The 19,927-nt window shown below is 42.8% G+C and overlaps 1 protein-coding gene across 1 annotated transcript in view; it reads left to right on the top strand.

The window, feature by feature from the left end:
• The window catches only part of LOC145399310 (sodium-coupled monocarboxylate transporter 1-like), a 79,206-nt gene that overhangs the window by 46,598 nt on the left and 12,681 nt on the right, over positions 1 to 19,927 (top strand). The window contains exons 7-10 of the mRNA XM_080271975.1: positions 3,756 to 3,874; positions 4,120 to 4,274; positions 7,399 to 7,646; positions 16,089 to 16,270. Coding sequence (XP_080128101.1) covers positions 3,756 to 3,874; positions 4,120 to 4,274; positions 7,399 to 7,646; positions 16,089 to 16,270 — 704 coding nt within the window. The remainder of the gene's footprint in view (positions 1 to 3,755; positions 3,875 to 4,119; positions 4,275 to 7,398; positions 7,647 to 16,088; positions 16,271 to 19,927) is intronic.

Here is a 19,927-nt window from a genome sequence, read left to right as displayed (position 1 = left end):
ACTGTAGGGTTAAATTGAAGTGAAGTACTGCCTGACAGTTTATTTTATACATTCTCAAATTAAAAAAATCAAGGATGCCAATACTGAGCAAAACCAATTAGAAAAAAAATAATAGAGCAATTGCCAGCACCCCCTATAATTGATTTCAGCACCCCCTGGGGGTGCTAGCACGCCAGGTTAAGAAACGCTGGTGTAGAGGATGGAAGAGTATAATTGGCTGCAGAAAGTGAGAAGTGTTAATGCTGGCGGTAGGGTTGCGAGAGGTAGACCGAAAAAGACCTGGGACGAGGTCACTGAGTGTGACCTCAGGGATAAGGGACTGAATAGGGAAGCTGCCAGAGATTGAGCAGCATGGACAGCCGCCATTAGATGACCAAGGCCGATTCATGCAAAACGTGTTAGATCCTTCAAAAATGAATGAACGATAGAAAGTTGATACAACCTATTCACGTTGGGAGTTGGGTTGCGAGAGGCAGACCGAAGAAGACCTGGGATAAGGTTACAGAGTGTGGCCTCAGGGATAATGGACTAAATAGGGAGCTGCCAGAGATCAAGTAGCGTTGAGAGACACCATTGGGTGACCAAGGCTGGAGCATGCAAGCAAGTTGGAGCCTTTATAAACGAAACGAAAGTTACGAACAATACCGGTACACGAACAATATTCATATCCATGTCCACAGCACTTCATCATCGGGTCAAAAGTCTGAAAATATAATAAAAGAGCAAATTATACCAACTGCCAATTGCTCATCATTATGGGATTGTGTATGGACAACACCTCAAAATATTCTTGGATTCGATCCTGATCATCACTATCACATCTTTCGTCATGACCCTCACACTTTTCATCATTATTCTCACACTGAAAAATAAAAGAAACGCAATGGGCAAACAGTAGAACACACACACACACACACACACACACACACACACACACACACACACACACACACACACACACACACACACACACACACACACACATACACACACACACACATACATACAGTGTTAAATACAAGCCAGTTATCAACTGGATAATCACTGTGGGGGTGCCAGGGGAACAGGAGTCCTCCTACTGCTGCATCTTTTACTGAGTGAAGTGCCTTCTTGAGACTGATGCAGGCTGCCAGCAGCCCTTGCTGATACAATGGTTAGAATCCAATGAAGTTTAGACTTCTTGGGTGAAGATTGCCGAGGCTTCTGAATCTTTAACTAATGGTCCTGGATATCCATCAACAGCATATGAGCAAGACCCTTGCCTGGAGCACTGAACACTGTAACACCGTGGTAGTTACTGCAGTCACACTGATCTCCTTTACCTTCCCAAACAAGGCTAACCAAACACCTGGTCCAGTCAGGAGGAATTATACCAGTACATCGAACAGCTACTGCTACTGCAAGTAATACCCATATATGGCTTCTTCCCCAGCTTTGATCAGTTTGGCCGGATGCCACAAAGACCAGTCGCCCTACCACTTTTCAGCCTTGTCACTGCCTTCCTGTATCATCTAAGGAAGACATGGCATTGTAGACTGGTGGGATGGCAGCTAGCGACTGCACATCAGCTGATGGAAGCTCCATGCTGGGTTCTGCTATACACAACTACTTTAAGTATTCAGGCCAATGAGCCCTCTAGTCACTCACTCTAGACACAAGCCATCTATCTACTATCTCAGCAGAGTTAACCTGAGAGGCAGGTCTGGAGCAGAGTTTCTTCAGGGCTTGATAGCAGGTCGAAGGTCATTTACAGTAAAAGACCTCCAATCCGACCACCAATAATCCAAACATCCCAATACTCCGAATATTGCAAGGCGAATTGTTTTTAATTTTCTAGGCATTTTCAAAATTCTCTGGGCTTTAAAGATTTATCTGGCTTGGACTTTCTCTTCGACTTAGATGTACCTGTCTGCAACTATTCATCTACAATTCTTTGTATTTCCGGTGAGTAAAACAATAACCCATATCATTTTAAGTGTTTGTTTAATGATCCTGTATATATTTCTAATGTTTTCAGAGGTCCCTCCAGTAGTCCGAAAAAAGCAGTAGTCCAAAAGATCCTCGGTCCCCTGGCATTCGGATTATAAGACTTTTACTGTACTTGAAACCCACCCTCTAACTCCTCAGGAATTTCCCTGACTTACCTCTCTTAGTCCGTTCTTGGTAAAACTCTTGACCGAGAAACCAGAAACATTTGTGGCCCTCAGTCCCTAGCCAGTGTAGAAGCACAGCCCATCAACTGTTGCTAGCGTCCCTGGTGAGACAAATCCTTTACTTGATCTAGAGCACTCAACAACACATTCATCAGCTTCTCCCACAGTAACACACTTATTAGTACCCTACCACTCAAAAGGGTCATCAACAGCACTGACCACACCAAAATGACTCCTGACTGCCACTGCATACTCATCAGTGCATTCCATACTCAAAACTGAATAGTTATATATGGCATCCCAAGATTTTCCCATATTTCATCTGTAGCCTTAGAGCAGCAACATCAAGTCTGTGAACTGCAGAAAAGAACTCTGTTTTCCTGAAAACCAAGCGGTTCTACAGGATGCTCCAGAGTTCTTACAACAAGGTGGTCAGTCTCCTTAGCAACTCCTTCAACGATGGAATAGCAAGTCCAGCGGTGAAGATAAGGCTTGTGGAATCTGGATGCAGAAGTTTTCAACTTATGGGATTTTTCAAAATACAGAAAGTTAGAACTATTGGAATTCCTGGTTCTACAGCCATGAGGACCTACTTATACACAATCCTCAAAGCCTTTCCTGTCAGTGCCAATAACTGCACTGAAGTTGCTAAAGGATAAAAGTGTATCTCACAAGGGGCACTGTTCCACACCTGAGTTGAGGCTGGTATGGAATAGGTCTTTTTCTTTGAGATAACTCATCTCAGTAAGCACATACTCAGCAACAAGAGAGACAATGCCATAACTGAATCATACATAACTCTGTGCAAGAATCTTCAATACAGTGGAATCATTTGCTAATTCTTTGCTTCATCAGTCTCCACATCTTGATGTCTTGTACACACCTTTGTTTGTCCATCTGTTGGAACTGCTGTACAGTATCTCATTCTTCCATCATCTACTGTACATGTACTTCCTCACAAAAATATAAGTGTTCCATGTTGTCACACCAGAGGCAGTCTACAGTTCTTGGAGGAAACATCTCCATTGTGCTTCTGTTTTCAACTACATCAGTTCTTATCCTAATGATCCAAGGATATATTATTCCACATTTCTCAATGGATCACTTTCCTTTTTTTTTTTTTTTTTTTTTTATTATTAAGTCAGTTTCTTCCATCCACATGACAATGCTGAGCCTAGTATATATTCCTTTTTGAAGTTCTCTTGCAGCCACTTTGTTCAATTTCCTTCTCCATATCACAACTTTCAGAGCACACATTACCCTTCCACTTCAAGTGACTATTTGCCACATTTCAAATTTTAGCTTTTACTTACATTAGTCATGCAAGAAAAATAATCATAGATTATAAATTTCTTGATAAAGTTATCATCTATGTATTTATCAAACACATGGGGTCAGGGTGGCACAGTGGTAGAGTGTCGGACTTGGGACTGGGGGAGTCGTGAGTTCGAGCCATGCCTGGTAGCTGCCATGCCGGGAGGGGTAATGCCCTTCTGTCACCTAGCAGGGCTATATGATCTAGTAAGGTCTAGCTCGGAGGAAAAATTTCCCTTTCAAACAACACATTCATAATTATCAAACAATGTCCCACTTTCGACACAGTTCGCTGTCCAGCTACGGTAACTCTGTGGCTTGCCTGGTGTGGGAGGACTTTCTGAAGGATATTCCATACTTCAGCAAGATGTCAGATGCCTCAGCCACCAGAGTCCTTAAGCTCATATGTAAGGCTTTCTTCTCATGTTATCAGCAATAATAAAGCAGTTTTGAAGGGTCCATAAACTCCTTTAAAAATCATTCCCTGTGTTGTCAGTACACACTCAGCACTGCATGTTTTCCATGGCATTTATAATTACATACAATGGAACCAGATTGTATCATCAGCATAGAGTTTTGCAAAACACTTTCCTTACATTCTGGTAGACACAATTTTCTGACACTGTGTATTGATGCTGCATGTTGGTGGCAGCTGGGGTGATGGGCCTGTCAAGCATCTGTGTGGGTGTGCTGGCAGGCAACCTGGGCAACATCTTCCACGTCATCATCAGCATTTCAGGAGCTGTCATGGGACCAATCCTAGGCGTCTTCCTGGCTGGCATGTGCACACCCTGGGTCAACACAAAGGTGGGCACAGGTTTACACTCTCCACATAAAAGTATTGTTATTTCATCATCCAATCCTACGTTGCCCCATGAGGAGCATATTATTAATAGTAAAAAAATTATACATGTAACCTACAACTACAGGGATTTACTGTATCTTGCAGGCATTACCTCCCACACAGGGTTTTGAGAAGGGAGGGAGTATCAGCTCTTTCAAAACTAAAGTTTACCCTTCCCTAATGGTCAGACACATCACGCAGAATAAGTAAATGCAAATCATTACCTTCTTGTGAGTGGTGTGTGAGAGGGAAGTTTTATAAAGATGGCTACTACGTTGGCTGGAAAGGTCTTTTGTTTGTGAAACATACTATACTGCATGCAAAAGGCTAGCCAGAAGACGCCACCAGAACTGTACAATCGTTGTATTATTATGGCAGAAGCAGCACAGATTACTTCATGTAAATCGTGACATAATATAATTATTGCTAATTCTTTCACTCTTACATAGCCTAGTATTTCATAATCACTGTACATCTTGAAACTCAGGTAGGGAAGCAAAGATGTCACAGGTTTTATAACTTACTGTTCCTCTCATTTATCATACATTTCTTCATAATCACATCTATCTATCTATACACCAAGGCTGCTTCCCCTCAAGGAAAGAGAGGTAGCCGAGACAGGACGACACACTCCCCATTTACTCATCCATTCAAACACATTCATTCGCATCTTAGCCCCAAAGGGGAGAACGGACAGATCCTCACTGCACCACACCGCACAAGGGTCAACTGCACAATGCAATCAGTGACATCCGCAGCAGGGCCCGACAGCAGAACTGGTTTACCCATGCCACATCATAACAGACCCATCCCCTTACCCGCACCTGACCTGACTAGCTGATCAGACCAAATGCGGGAGAATATCCCCTCAGGGCTGCGTCATCACTTATTCATTCACAGTTTCTCTCCATTTATTTCTGTCACGCACAGCCACTCTTCCTTGCTCAACAGACATCCCTCTCGCATCCAGCGCTCTCTTCACACTGTCCATCCATCCTATTCGTGGTCTTCCTCTCAGCCTTATACCTCTCACATCAGCTCTAGTTATCTTTTTCACCAATCGCTCATTATCCATTCTCTCCATATGCCCAAACCATCACAACACCCTCTGCTCAACTCTACCAGCCATCTCCCAAACAACTCCAGTTCTCCTTCGCACTTCATCATTTCGCACCCGATCCATACGCGTCACTCCACACATACTCCTCAGACACCTCATCTCCATTACATTCAAACTTTTCCTCTCTCCTACACCCATATTCCATGTTTCAGCCCCATAAACGCAGTCGGTACCACAACACCCTCATACAGCCTTCGCTTTGCATCCATTCTAAGCGAACGACATTTAAACACATTTTTCATTCCTCCCAGCACCTTTCCTACTTCATTTATTGTAAACTTCACTTCTGTATTTATTCTTCCATCCACAGCAACATGTGACACTAGATATTTAAAAAAATCTACTTCCTCAAGCAACTCACCATTCAAAACTATATTGATCCCCCTACCATCTATCAACCTCGTACACTTCATCACTTTACTCTTATTCTCATTTACTTTCAATTTCCTCCTTTCACACACCCTTCCAAACTCGTCTGCCAACTGTCTCAATCTCTCCTCTGAATCAGTCACTAGTGCAGTATTATCTGCAAACAGCAGCTGCTTCAGATTCCACTCTCCACCATCAACATTCACCAGACTCAGACCTCCACCTAAAACTCTTGCATTCACCTCCCTTACAACACCATCCATGTAAATATTAAACAACCAAGGCGACATCACACATCCCTGTCGCAGCCCAACTCTCACGGGAAACCAATCACTCACAGCATTTCCCACTCTTACACACGCTCTACTATTTACATAAAAACTTTTCACCCCTTTTAGTAACCTACCATCAAGTCCATTCAATCTTAAAACAGTCCACAAAGCCTCCCTATCAATTCTATCATACGCTTTCTCTAAATCCGTAAATGCCCAAAACACATCCTTGCCTTTCGCTAAATACTTTTCACACACTTGTCTCACAGCAAACACCTGATCAACGCATCCCCTCCCTCTCCTAAAGCCACACTGCTCATCACCAATCACTCCCTCTGTACCCTCTCTAACTCTCATAATTAACACTCTACCATACACCTTACCTACAACACTCAACAGACTTATACCCCTAAAGCTAGTACATTCATACTTATCACCCTTGCATTTATACAACGGGACCACACAAGCACTTGCTCAGTCAATTGGCACCATACCTTTCTCAAAGCACACATTCAACAATCTTACTAACCAGTCAACAATAGTCACTCCACCACCCTTCAGGCATTCCACAGCACACTCATCCATACCTGCAGATTTCCCTGTTGTGGATTTCATATTTTTCACCAGCAAAACTTTTGTAAATTACAATAATGCACAAAGGAAGAATTATTTGTATCATAATTAGCTACAACAAAAGTTCAGTCCTCTCTACTGCTCTTATGCTCATAACACCAGTGTCAAGGTTACTCTCTCTCTCTCTCTCTCTCTCTCTCTCTCTCTCTCTCTCTCTCTCTCTCTCTCGTCACCAAATGTATCTTTTATTATCACATTTTTTTCCCAGATTGGAACTTGACATATATAAATCTCATGCTGGCAAATTAATGATCTTTCATTCCTCTGCTATACATCATTCATCAACAGAGCAACTCCTTCCTTACGCCATCCACTCACGCTTATATACCTGACCCATACATTTCACACCTTCTCACTCCTCCACTTCATGCCTGTTCATCCTTGCCTCACGCAGTGCCAACACAACATACCTTGAATTCCTTAACACATTCACAATATTCACATCTCATATCTAAATGCCACACGACCTAGCTTATTACTGGCGTAGGACCTAGATCAGAGGATTGCTGCAAAACTGCCGAGAGTAAGAACAGAGGATATGAGACTGTTATCTCAGTTGATCCTCTTCCTTTTTAATATCAGGTCTGCTGGGAATATGGAAGGGAATATTATAACACATGCAAGTAGTATTTTATATCAACTGATGTCCACATAAAACCACAGTGATTCATATGACCGTACCACAATCTTCAGGGTGCAGTGTTAGGATTCCTGGTGGCCTTCTGTTACAACATTTGGGTGGTGGTGGGCAAGTTCCTGCGTGGGGGAGGACACCCCACCCACCTCCCCCTTTCTGTTGAGAGCTGTCCTGAGAACCTCCTCCACCCTGTCAACGCCTCCATCGTCGCCTTCATCAGCAACATCACCACTGCTACACCCAGCACCAATCTCACTACTGACCTGACTGCAGATTTCACCACTATGACACCTGACACTAACAGGTTAACAAACAGTGTCATCAAACATGAAACTTTCTCTTTAACTACAAGTAGGGGGGTTTTCAAGAATACTCCCCCAGTATCCCTGCTTGTCGTATGAGGTGATTAAAAGGGTTGGTGGTGGGTTAGTGCCCCACCTCGTAAAAAGAACTAACTAAACAAGCGAATAACGCGCCTCGGACCAGGACGGACCATACGTTAATGACTAAGGAACGGACAAAGGACATTCTAAGGGTGAGGACATGGAATGTGAGAGGAGTGAATGATGAAGTGAAAGAGAGAGATGTTCAGGTGCTTGAGTATGCAAGAATGGATGTATGTGGATTGAATGAAAATAAACGGGGGGGTGAAAGGGTGAGAGAATGGAAATACTGTTTAGGAATATGTGCAGGAGTTAATGAGAATGAGAGGGCAAGAGAGGGAGTATGTCTGATGAGAGGCAAGAAGTGGAAGGAGAATATAAGAGAGTATAGAATAGTGGGTGCAGGGACTGTATGGGTGAGGATGAAAGTAGGTGGACAAGCTTGGGCGATTCTATGTGTGTATGCGCCGACAGAGGACCGAGTAGCAAGAGTGAAATATGAGTTTTGGGCGAGTGTAGAAGCGTATATGGACAAGTTTGAGAGGAGCGAGAGAGTGTTTTTGATTGGAGACATGAATGGAAAGTTGGGAATGTACAAGTGGATGGAGTGGTTGGTCAGTGGGGTATGCCAGCTAAAGTAGTTGGGAATGGTAGTGCTTTGGTGGACATCTGTGCTGGTAACGGGTTGGCAATAGCCAACACCTTCTTTAGGTATAAGATGATCTGCAGGTATACATGGAGAGTCATGAGGAGGATGGGACGGTGAACTTGTTGAACGAAAGGCAATGATAGACTACGTGTGTGTGGATGAGCGAATGAGAAGACAAATGTTGGATGCAAGAGGGTGGAGGAATGGAATCTCGGACCATCACTTAGTGATGGCCAATGTAAGGCTGCAAAGAAAATGGGTGAAGAGACGAAGGGGAAGACAGGAGGAAACAGCTCCTGTGAGAAGAGTGGAGACGTTGCAAGAGAGTGAGAAAATGGCAGAGTATAAGAGCACAGAGGAAGAAAGATTGGGAAGGTATAAGTTAGAGCAGATGGAAGAGGTGCAAGATGTACATATGCAAGATATTCATGGAAAAGATAGGTGCAGCGTGTGAGGTGGTTTATGGAGTGAAGAGGAGATGCAGGGGTGTGCAATAGATGACAGCATGTTGGAATGATGAGATGAAACGAGCTGTGGAACAAAAGAAGAAGGCATATAGTGACTGACTAGCGAGTATAGGTAGGGGAGGAGATGAGAGAAGAGAGAGGTATATGTGAGGAGAAGGGAGGTGAAGAGATTGGTAAAGGTAAGAAGAAAGTGGATGAAAAGTTTGGGAGGAATCTGAGTGTTAAGTGGAGGGTGAGTAAGAAATTGTTTTGGAAGGAGGTTAAGAAAGACAGTGTGAAAGAGGAAATATTAGGGGAGTGAAAAATGAGAATAATAGATTGCCGGTGGAGAAAAGAGAGAAATTGAGGAGATGGAAGGAGCAGTTCGAGGATTTGTTAAATGTAAAGAGTGAGAGCAGTGCGAGTATAAGTGGTTGGGAAATGGCTGGGAGAAGAGATGAGAGGAGGGAGGAAGAAATCAGTAGGGCGGAAGTAGTGGAAGCAATGTAGAGGATCAAGATGAGAAAGGCCCCAGGAATTGATGGAGTGTGTGGTGAAATGCTGAAGTATGGGAGTGAGATTCTTGTGGAGTCGATATGGAAGTTGTGTAGACTGGCTTGGGAAGAGGGAAGGGTTCCAGAGGACTGGATATCAAGTATAATTGTTCCTTTATACAAATGAAAAGGGGAGAGAGAAGTATGTGGTAACCATAGGGGTATTTGCCTTCTTAGTGTGACTGGAAAAATATATGGTAGAATACTCAGTGATAGGTTAGGCATATAACAGAGGAGCTAGTTGGAAGAGAACAAGGGGGATTTAGGAAGGGAAAAGGGGGTGTAGATCAGATATTTGTTCTAAGATGTTTAGTGGAGAAGTATCTGGAGAAGGGAAAGAAAGTGTATGCTGCCTTCATGGACTTGGAGAAAGCTTATGACAGAATAGATAGGCAAGGTATGAGGAAGGTATTAAGAATATATGGAGTGGAGGAAATTGTTGAGTGCTGTGAAGACTATGTAAGAAGGAGCTATGGCTACGGTGTGAGTGGATGATGAGCTAAGTGAGTTCTTTGTTCTAAATGTGGGACTGAAACAGAGATGTGTGATGTCTCCATGGCTGTTTAATATATACATGGATGGGGTTGCGAAGGAGGTGCAAGGTAGGGCAGTGGATGTGGGGGTGGCTCTAATGAATGAGGATGAGATTTGGAAGAATCCGGTGTTGCTGTTTGCTGATGATACAATATTGTTGAGTGAAGATGAATGGGAGTTGGAAGGTTTGGTGAACGAATTTGGGACAGTGTGTAGGAAGTGGAATCTGAAAGTTAATGTAAACAAGAGTAAAGTTATGGTGTTTGAGAGGAATGAAGTCACAGAATTCACAGTGAGGCTGGATGGTAAGGATATGGAGAATGTGAGTGGGTAGTGTGATAAGTAAGGATGGAACCTTGGGGGATGAAGTGCGTGAAAGGGTACAGCAGGGAAGGATGGTTGTTGGTTCACTGAAAGCAGTGATGAGAAATAGGGAGGTGAGTATGGAAGTTAAGAAGTCACTGCATGATAGGATTGTGATCCCTACCCTGACGTATGGTAGCGAGGCATGGGCCTTGCAAGAGGGGAACAAGTCAAGAATGAGAGCAGTGGAAATGAGTTACTTGAGAGGAGCATGTGGTGTGACAGATTGACAAATGAAGAAGTGAAGGAACGTTGTCTGGTGGATGAGGATGTGGTTGAGAAAACTGGGAGAACACTGAGGTGGTTTGGACATGTGGAGAGAATGGAGAATGAAAGACTGACTAAGAGGGTGTATGCAGGTGAAGTAAAGGAAGGGAGAGGGAGGAGAAGACCAAGGATGAGATGGAGGGATGGAGTTGAGGGGTATATGAGAGAGGGGGGAGTGAGTTGGGGGGAGTGCAGTCAAATGGTGGGTGACAGAGCGACTTGGAGGCGTTTTGTCTGCGGCCACCCTTTGTGGGATTAAGGCGTCGGGCTATAGATAGATAGACAGATAGATTCAGCATGAAAGGAGAATTACTCATGAAATTATTTTTTGGTAAAAAGTAAAGCAAGAGGGGATATTACCCTCTCTTGCTTTACCTTTTAGTTTTCTTGAGCTTCATCATTTTCATTATCAGCATCTCAACATTTTTTCCCAACCAAGGATGCAGTGAGACAGGGCCAGAGGGCAAAAAAGAAAAAATGGCAGGAGGAGAACTAATCAACAACATGCCTAGTTAAATGAACCACATTCTTATTTACTCACCATTCAAACTCCTGAAATCCTGACTTCCCATCACAAACATAACTTACCACACTTATGTACTTCACCTTATTGATCAGATAGAACCACTCTGATGACTGTCACATCACGTGGTAAAAACAGAGGTGCCAAACCACGTCACACTTCAGTACAAAATTCTTTCAAGCAGTTTGATCCCCGGATAATTTCCTAGTCTTATCAACCTCCATGCCTCATTTTCTCACACATTCCTTCACCATATCTGTCCACCTTCTTGGTCTTCCATACCTCCTCCAACCTTCATGTTTCAACAGTTATATCCTTTTCGCTATACTACAGTATTTACATCCATCCTCTTCAAATTACCATACCATCTAAAGACACATTCTACTGTCCATAGACTTCCTCATTCCACATCTTTCATGACTCACACTATACTGCTCATCCCATCCACATTTCATACTCATTCCCCCCGAACTACATTTCTACTGTACTTACTCTAAGCTTTTCATTTCACACCAATGTCACACTCAAATGTTACTGTGGGCATTGAAACTCCTATGTGTAGTCCTCAAGCATAGCCAATATACTTAGACCTGTTTCACATCAGTACTGTATCATCATAGCAACTGCCACTCTATTTTCCTGTGAGACTCCAGTTTTCCTTTCCTTTGCACATTTACCACTCTCAACTACACCACCTCTGTACTGAATCTGTCACTAATTCAAGTCTCTCATCATACACCATCACATCACACTGGGAGTCACCTTCTCCCTCAGCAACCATCACTTTGCTCTCATTTACATATGCTTTCGGATCAATATGCTCACAAATATTCACAACAGTCTGCACCAATCTTCAAATCTCTTGTTCAGCAGTTAACACAGCATCATCTGCCCACACCATGTTTGAGATAATCCACCCTTCACCACTCGTTACTGTCCTCATCCCTCTCTCAATAGCTTGATTTTTTTTTTTAACTCTAATAAACCCACTCATGCACAGTATATGATATGTACACTGAAAAGCCATGAGTATGTTACACATAGGAGGTCTATTCAGAAAGTATCCGACTAAGTAACCTGTTGAGCTACAACACTAATCCCCCTAAAAGTAGATAGCTTCTGACTTGACACACGTAGCCCAGCATTCTTTCCACTGGGTGAAACAATTTTCAAAGTCGGTTTTCAATATCTCCTGCAGGTGAATCATCGCGTTCGTAATGATCTCTTCTCTCGGATGAACATTGCTCAACACATGTTGGAGTGTGCAACTCGTGATCCAGACCTGAAGATTGTTATCACTGGAGATGAGACTTGAGTGTACGAGTACAATCCAGAAACCAAAGCACTGTCGTCCCAGTGGAAGCATGCAGGGTTCCCTCGGCCAAAAAAGCACGACAGGTCCACAGCAAGGTGAAATGAACTCGCATGTTGATTTTTTTTTTTTTCGACTACTATGATGTTGTGCATCACGAATACGCACCGGAGGGTCAAACTGTCAACAAACATTACTACTTCCACGTTTTCCGTTGTCTCCGTGATGCAGTTCGGAGGAAGAGAGCAGACCTTTGGAAAGCAGCAAGTTGGAAGCTGCAACATAACAACACCCCTGCTCATTCTTCTCAACTGATTCAGGAATTTTTAGCCAAGCACAACATCCTGCAGGCCCAGCAGGCTTCCTGCTCGCCAGACATGGCTCCGTGTGACTTTTGGTTACTCCTAGAGCTCAAAACTGCGCTGAAGGGTTCTTGATTAGAGACGTGAGAAGATATCATGATGAATGTGACGAAGCACCTCTAGGAGATACTGAAAACCGACTTTGAAAATGTTTCAGGGAGTGGAAAGAATGCTGGGGTACGTGTGTCAAGTCTGAAGGGTCCTACTTTGTGGGTGAATAATGTCCTAGCTCAACACATTACCTATTCAATTTTTTAGAGCCTTAGGTTGGATATTTTCTGAACAGAACTCGCACTTATCTCACTCTAACACTGATATTAAATTACACTCTTAAGACTGGCAGTGCTTTAGTGGACATTTGTGCCAGGAAGGGGTTCGTAACTTCTTCAGGTACAAAATAATCCATACGTATACATGGCGAGTGTTGAGAAGGGTAGGTGATGAACTGAATGAACGGAAGGCAATGACTGACTATATGTGTGTGCATGAAAGGATGCGGTGTGTAATGGATGCAAGAGTATATAGAGGTTAGGGAAGTGGATTGACCACCACTTGGTGGTGGTGAAAATCATGATCCAAGTGAAATGGAGAAATAGAAGAAAGGAAGGACAGGAGGAAGTAGTATATCCAAGGAGAGTGGAAAGGTTACAAGGGGATGAGAAAAAGGCAGAATATAAGAGAGAAGTCGAGAAGCGATTAGGTAACTATGGAGAGGAGCAGATGGGAGACGTGGTAAGTGTGTGCAGGATATTCACGGAAGAAATTTGTGCAGCATGTGAGGTGGTGTGTGAGGTGAAGAGAAGACGGAAGGGGGTGCAAGGAACAGCATGGTGGAATGGAGAGGTGAGACAGGCTGTGGTACAAAAGAAGAAAGCTTATAGTGAGTGGGTGAGAAACAGGATGTGGAAGAAGTTGAGAGACGGAAGAGAGACTATATGTGGAGAGGAAGAGAAGGGTGAAAAGATTAATAAGACAAAGAGTAAGAAGAGAGTGGATGAGGAATTTGGAAGGAATTTGAATGTAAAGTGGAGAGAATGTACGAAAGTGTTCTGGAAAGAGGTAAAGAGAGTTAGACAGGGTGGCAGTGAAGTTAGTCGGGGAGTGAAAAATAAAAATGGTAGATTACTAATGCACAAGGAAGAAAAAGTGAGCAGATGGAGAGAACACTTGAAGGAATTGTTGAACATAGACAATGAAAGTAATGTGAGTATAAGTGGCTGGGGCTGGGAGAAGGAGGGATGTGAAAAGAGAGGAAGAAATCAGTAGGATTGAAGTAGTGGAAGCAATGAAGAAAGTCAAAATGGGGAAAGCCCCAGGAATTGATGGAGTGTGTGGTGAAATGCTGAAGTATGGGGGAGAGATAGTAGTAGAATAGATGTGGAAGATGTGCAGATTGGCCTGGGAGGAGAGTAGAGTCCCAGAGTATTGGAAGTCAGGTTTAATTATTCCCTTTTACAAAGGAAAAGGAGAAAAAGAAGTGTGTGGTAGTCATAGGGTCATTTGTCTTCTTAGCATAATAGGAAAAGCATATGGTAGGATACTTATTGACAGAGTTAGGGAAATAACAGAGGAATTAGTTGGAGAAGAACAGGGAGGTTTTAGGAAGGGAAGAGGTTATGTAGATAAGATATTCATTTTTAAAACTTTAGTGGAAAGTTTCTAGAGAAGAGAAAGAAATTGTATGCGGCTTTCATGGATTTGGAGAAGCATATGACAGGGTGGATAGACAAGGATTGTGGAGAGTAATAAGAATATATGGAGTAGATGGGAAGATGCTGATTGCTGTGAAGAGTACGTATGAGGGTGCTAAGGCCGCAGGGCACGTGGATAGTGAACTGAGTGAATTTTTCAACTTAAAGGTTGGATTGAAGCAGGGATGTGTCATGTCTCCATGGTTGTTCAATCTGTATATGAATGGGGTTATAAAAGAGATACAAGGTTGGGCAGAGGATATTGGAGTGGCCCTAATGCGAGAGGGCAGTGTTTGGAAACTACCTGTAATGTAGTTTGCAGATGATACTCTGTTGTTAAGTGAAGACGAAGGACAGCTGCAAGGCTTGGTGGATGAGTTAGGGAGAGTTTGTAAGAAACGGAATCTAAAGGTGAATGTAGGGAAGAATAAAGATATGGTCTTCGAGAGAAGTGAAGTCAGTGAATGTATAGTGAGGCTGAATGAGGAGGAAATGGAAGATGCGAGTGCATTTAAGTACTTGGGTAGTGTGATGAGTAAGGATGGAAGTTTCGAGGGTGAAGTGCTTGAAAGGGTACAACAAGGAAAAAAGGTTGCTGGTTCCTTGAAAGCAATGATATGAAACAGGGAAGTGAACATGGAAGTGAAAAAGTTACTACGTGACACTACTGTGATACCAACTCTAACATATGGAAGAGTTATTTGAAAGGAGCATGTGGAGTCATGTGGAGAGACAGATTGACAGCTGAGGATGTGAAGGAGCGTTGTGATGTGGATGTGGATGTGATAGGAAGTGTTAGGAGAAACACACTGAGATGTTTGACCATGTGGAGAAGATGGAGTGAGAGACTGACGAGGAGAGTGTACGTGAGTGAGGTGGAGGGGGGGAGAGGGAGGGGGAGGCCAATGATGAGATGGAGGGCTGAAGTGGAGAGGCGTATGAGAGAGGGAGGTGTGAGCTGGAAGCGGGGCAGTGAAATGGCGGGGGACAGGGCGACATGGAGGCGATTTGTTTGTGGCCACCCCTTACGGCATTAAGGCGTCTGGCAATAGATAGATAGACAGATAGACTTAAGTCACCCTTACACAAGCCTGACTACCATAATAAAAACTCTTAACAGCAAATAATGGCTGTCTGTCCATACCGTACATACACAAAACATTCCATATACCCCTCTGCTTACCTTGGCATATGCTTTTTCCAAATCCTCAGGGAAAATGGACTAAATAGGGAGGCTGCCAGATACCGAGCAGCGTGGAGGGCTGCAATTAGGTGACCAAGGCCGATGCAGGCAAGCATGATGGAACCTATATAAACGATATCTTTCATAAACATCTAACATTTCATTTCACAAGCAGTTCCCATTGTTCTATTACAGGGACTTGATCCATAAATCCCCAACCACTAGTAAAACTATCCTGTTCATCAATCAGCGGGTGTGTTGATATACTGCATCACTTATTCCATGATAATTCTTCCATATCAACTTTCCAACAACAATGTACAAACAAATCACAATATTTTTTGCACTCAGTTCAATTACTTCATTTTTTTTTTTACATGGACATGACTACAGCGTTTGTTCTTATTCACTGGTAATGATTCAGCGAGTTTATTTCTTTACATATGCAAATGTTTGAGGGTGTGGTATGGTGCCAGCAGGAGTGAGGGCAGGACCGTGTATGATGTCTCGTACTGCTACTTCGGTATCACTGGCATCATCATGACCCTCATCATCAGCAACCTCATATCCCTCTGTATTGGTGAGCTGTCTTGCCGTTGTAATGTCCACTCAGCACTGGTTGGTGAGGGTGGGGGTGAGCCCACACCAACAGTCAGCACTGGTAACATTGTGATGGCACACCAACAATTAGCTCTGGTAGCACTGACAAACTAGATGAAGGCACACTGACTAGCACCAGTAGTGGCAGATGGTGGTATTGTTTATCAGTGGTTGGGACTGGTAGACCAAGCTATTCCTGGTGGTAGTACACCAACAGTCAGGGCTGGTAGCATTGGTAGGAACAAGTGGTGATGCAGCAGCAGATTGGAATGACCGTGCTAGTATGGCTGAGTTGCAATGCACCAGCAGTAAAAACCTGTTCTGTCAGCTACTGTTGTCATGAAGTACCGATATGTTGTGAAAGGTGATTAGAATGGCAAGACCATAATTCTAGGCTTAGTTATTTAGTTCCAGAGGACATTTTAATGTTCTGAACACAACTGTGTCACTGCTCCTCTATACAGACCCAACACCACTTTTTCAAAACACATTTTTTTTTTTTAATAACAGAACAGAGGAAGGAAAAACAAATGAAGAAAAAAAAATCCATACACCAAATTACTGGTGTCCTCTGTTCATAAAATATCTGTAACAGTTAGACCTGAACAGCTGTAGGTTGAAGTTTGGAGGGAAACAACTCTGGGGAAGCGAGTTCCAAAGAGATGCGGTTCGGGGAATGAAAGAATTCTGATAGGCAGAAGTTCTGCAATATGGCTGTGTGACATTCCAGACATGAGCGCTACCAGATGCCCATGTAGCATGAGGGAAGGCATGGAGAGGTGGCACCATGAACACAACTTCGTCTGAGCATTTGCCATAAAAATATCTGTAAAATAATGCAAGGGAGGCAACATTCCTTCTTACTTGTAGGGGAGGTAGTTTATTTGTAATGGCAGGGTTGTTAATAATTCTAACAGCTTTGTTCTGAATTTTGTCTAGTTCTTTTAATGCAACCTCTCCACATCCATTCCAAAAGGGTGAGCAATATTCAAGCTGAGAGCACACATGGCTCTTATAAATTATAGCTAACGGCTCGTCAGTGAAGAAGTTACGGACTCTGTACAATAATCCAAGTTTCTTTGAGGTGGTTTTAGCAAGTGGTCTAGCATGAGAGGTCCACCTGAGGGCACTGTTATGTAAGACGCCAAGAATTTCAATACTTTTGGAGATGGGAATATTAGTACCATTGAAGGTAATATACGAAACTGGCAATATCTGTCTATTAGTAGCCTAAATTGTATATATTTAGTTTTACTACTGTAGCATTAAATGAGACAAGGTTGTATTGTCCCCATTCACTGATTGTAGATAGGTCGTGATTTAAGGAAAAGGGTGTACTGAGTTGAGGGGTAGAGATATTAGACTTTGTAAATGGGTGTCTGACTGTGAATAAACTACGTAGTGTTGAGTCATCTGCATATGAGTGGATGGGATTGTGAGTGACAGATAAGCGACCATTAATATGAATCAGGAACAGGATTGGGACCAGAACTGATCCCTGCGGCACACCGGTGTTAACTGAGTGGAAATTGGAATATACATCATCTACTTTTACCCTTATTTTCCTCTCACTGGGATATGAGGAAATCAAAGGAACAAAAGACGTTATTCGATAGCCAGGAAGTCTGGACAGCAAGGAACGGTGCCATACTCTGTCGAAAGCCTTTAGAAATATCAAGGACTACTGCATGAGTTTCTCCATGTAGGTCAGTTGATTGATGGACAGTATGAGTTTGGAGATTGAGTATGTCATTGGTGGATCTTTCTTGGCGAAAACCATTTTGTCTATCATTAATTAAGTTGTTGGATTCAAGATGTTTAAGAATGTGCTTATTAAATAAAGTTTCAAATACCTTACCAAGAGAAGATGTGACAGCTACTGGTCTGTAATCAGAGGGGTCAGAGGAACTTCCTTTCCTAGGAACTGGGTGGATATACAACTTTGGAATCCGAAAAATAAAATATACCATAGTTTATCAGATGCACACACTGTCAAAACAGAGGGAGAGTGGCCATGTGCAGTTTGCCACAAGAGTGTGGGAAGTAACTTCATCTTGTGCAGTATCTGTGGTAAGTGGGTGCATAATGCTGATTCCATGTGTGGAGTGAGTCTGGGAGAGCATATAGAGATAGTCAGGTGTGAAAGGATTGATCCTACTGGTGAGTTTCTTGAATGTGTTGAAGTTTTGTTATTTAGGGGACAAGTTTTTTACTGGAGGTGGGGCTGGACTACATATTATAATTACAAATCATAATAGATAGATAGATAAATAGATAGATAGAGAGACAGATAGAAGCAGGGAGTCAGATGATGAGAAGGTATTGTGTCTGCGAGAATCGAGCAATGCTAAACATGCTTACACACTCTTAATTCAAGGAATGCTTTATAGGCACACGACAGCGCCTAGTGACCATACACACACATACACACATACTCACACACAGGCTGCTAGAACTTTCCACTCACAAGGAACACACGTGACACACCCCTGCTACACCAGAATTTAGGAAAGAGAGCTCAGACGGAGGTTAGCCACAGAACAGGCAAGAGAGAAGGAGACAGGCCTTAGAACAGGCAGGTCAGTGGGGAGAAGGGCTTAGCAACATGGGAGAGAGAGAGAGCGAGACAGGGAGGTAGCTACCCGGGACTTTATACTCCGCTCTGTGTGAGAGACTTGTTAATATTTCCAAGACAAATAAAAATAGTCCCATACTATTCTTTACCTCTCCTGTCACTACATGACAAATGGGAAGCTACTCCAAGATATAAAGACCGCTCGTCCACAAGTCTAAAATATATATAACTCTACCACAAAGGAACCTACACAGTCTTTTATGACACAAAGTCATTTATGACATTTGGTAGCAGCGAACGTATACGAACCTCGTCTACGAATCAACATTGAATTCCTACAAAATATCAAGATTGAAAACAAAAAGAATAACTCTCACAACCAACAACATCAGCTCCTGACAGTATTCTCTCCAACCACCCCCCTCCGTCTCCCCGATCATCATGCTGATGCAGAGGTGAAAGAGGTCACACGACGCCTTGCAAGTAGTTTAACAAAATATTGATACGATCTTGCAATTTCTACGATGAACCAGCGAATCTACGGACATCGTCTCCGAATTAAAAGCAAATTTATACAAGAGCAGGCGAAACTCTACAAGATTAGCTTCAGTTCTACAAGTGAATTCCTACAAAATACAGCCTACAATGCAAATAGTCTACAAATCTACAATTAACAACTCTACGTCGTCTGTATAATCTTCTACACGCACCTACAAGAAGCGGCAGCCTTCATCCCACAATGAGTAAATCACTAGAGAAAAGGACCGAGAAAACATCGACATAGAAAAACGGAACAAACAAACGAAGAGTGAGACACGACTTATAACTCATCTTACTCACTCATCTTCACTCAAGTTACTCATCGCTACTCATTCACTCACCACAGTTACCAGTGTGGGAAGTTGAGGTCATCATGCGTGCTTGCTGAAAAGACGCCACGTCAGTCAACTCACCACTTGCACCACCACTCACACCATTCCCACCACGGTAAAAATTAATGAGTTACATAGTTACTTCATTTATACAATACACAGTGATAGACAATAAGCTTCTGCACAAACATATAAAACGTGTTGTATAGTTACAACTTAAATTCATATACCTACTTCAATTATCTTCATAATTCAATCATTAAATACTTTT

Source organism: Coenobita brevimanus, chromosome 48, assembly GCF_032717465.1.
Source record: "Coenobita brevimanus isolate Jiangsu-jjx chromosome 48, ASM3271746v2, whole genome shotgun sequence".
NCBI classification, from domain to species: Eukaryota; Metazoa; Arthropoda; class Malacostraca; order Decapoda; family Coenobitidae; genus Coenobita; species Coenobita brevimanus.
Note: the sequence above shows the minus strand (reverse complement) of the source record. Positions and strands in the feature narration are given on the sequence as shown.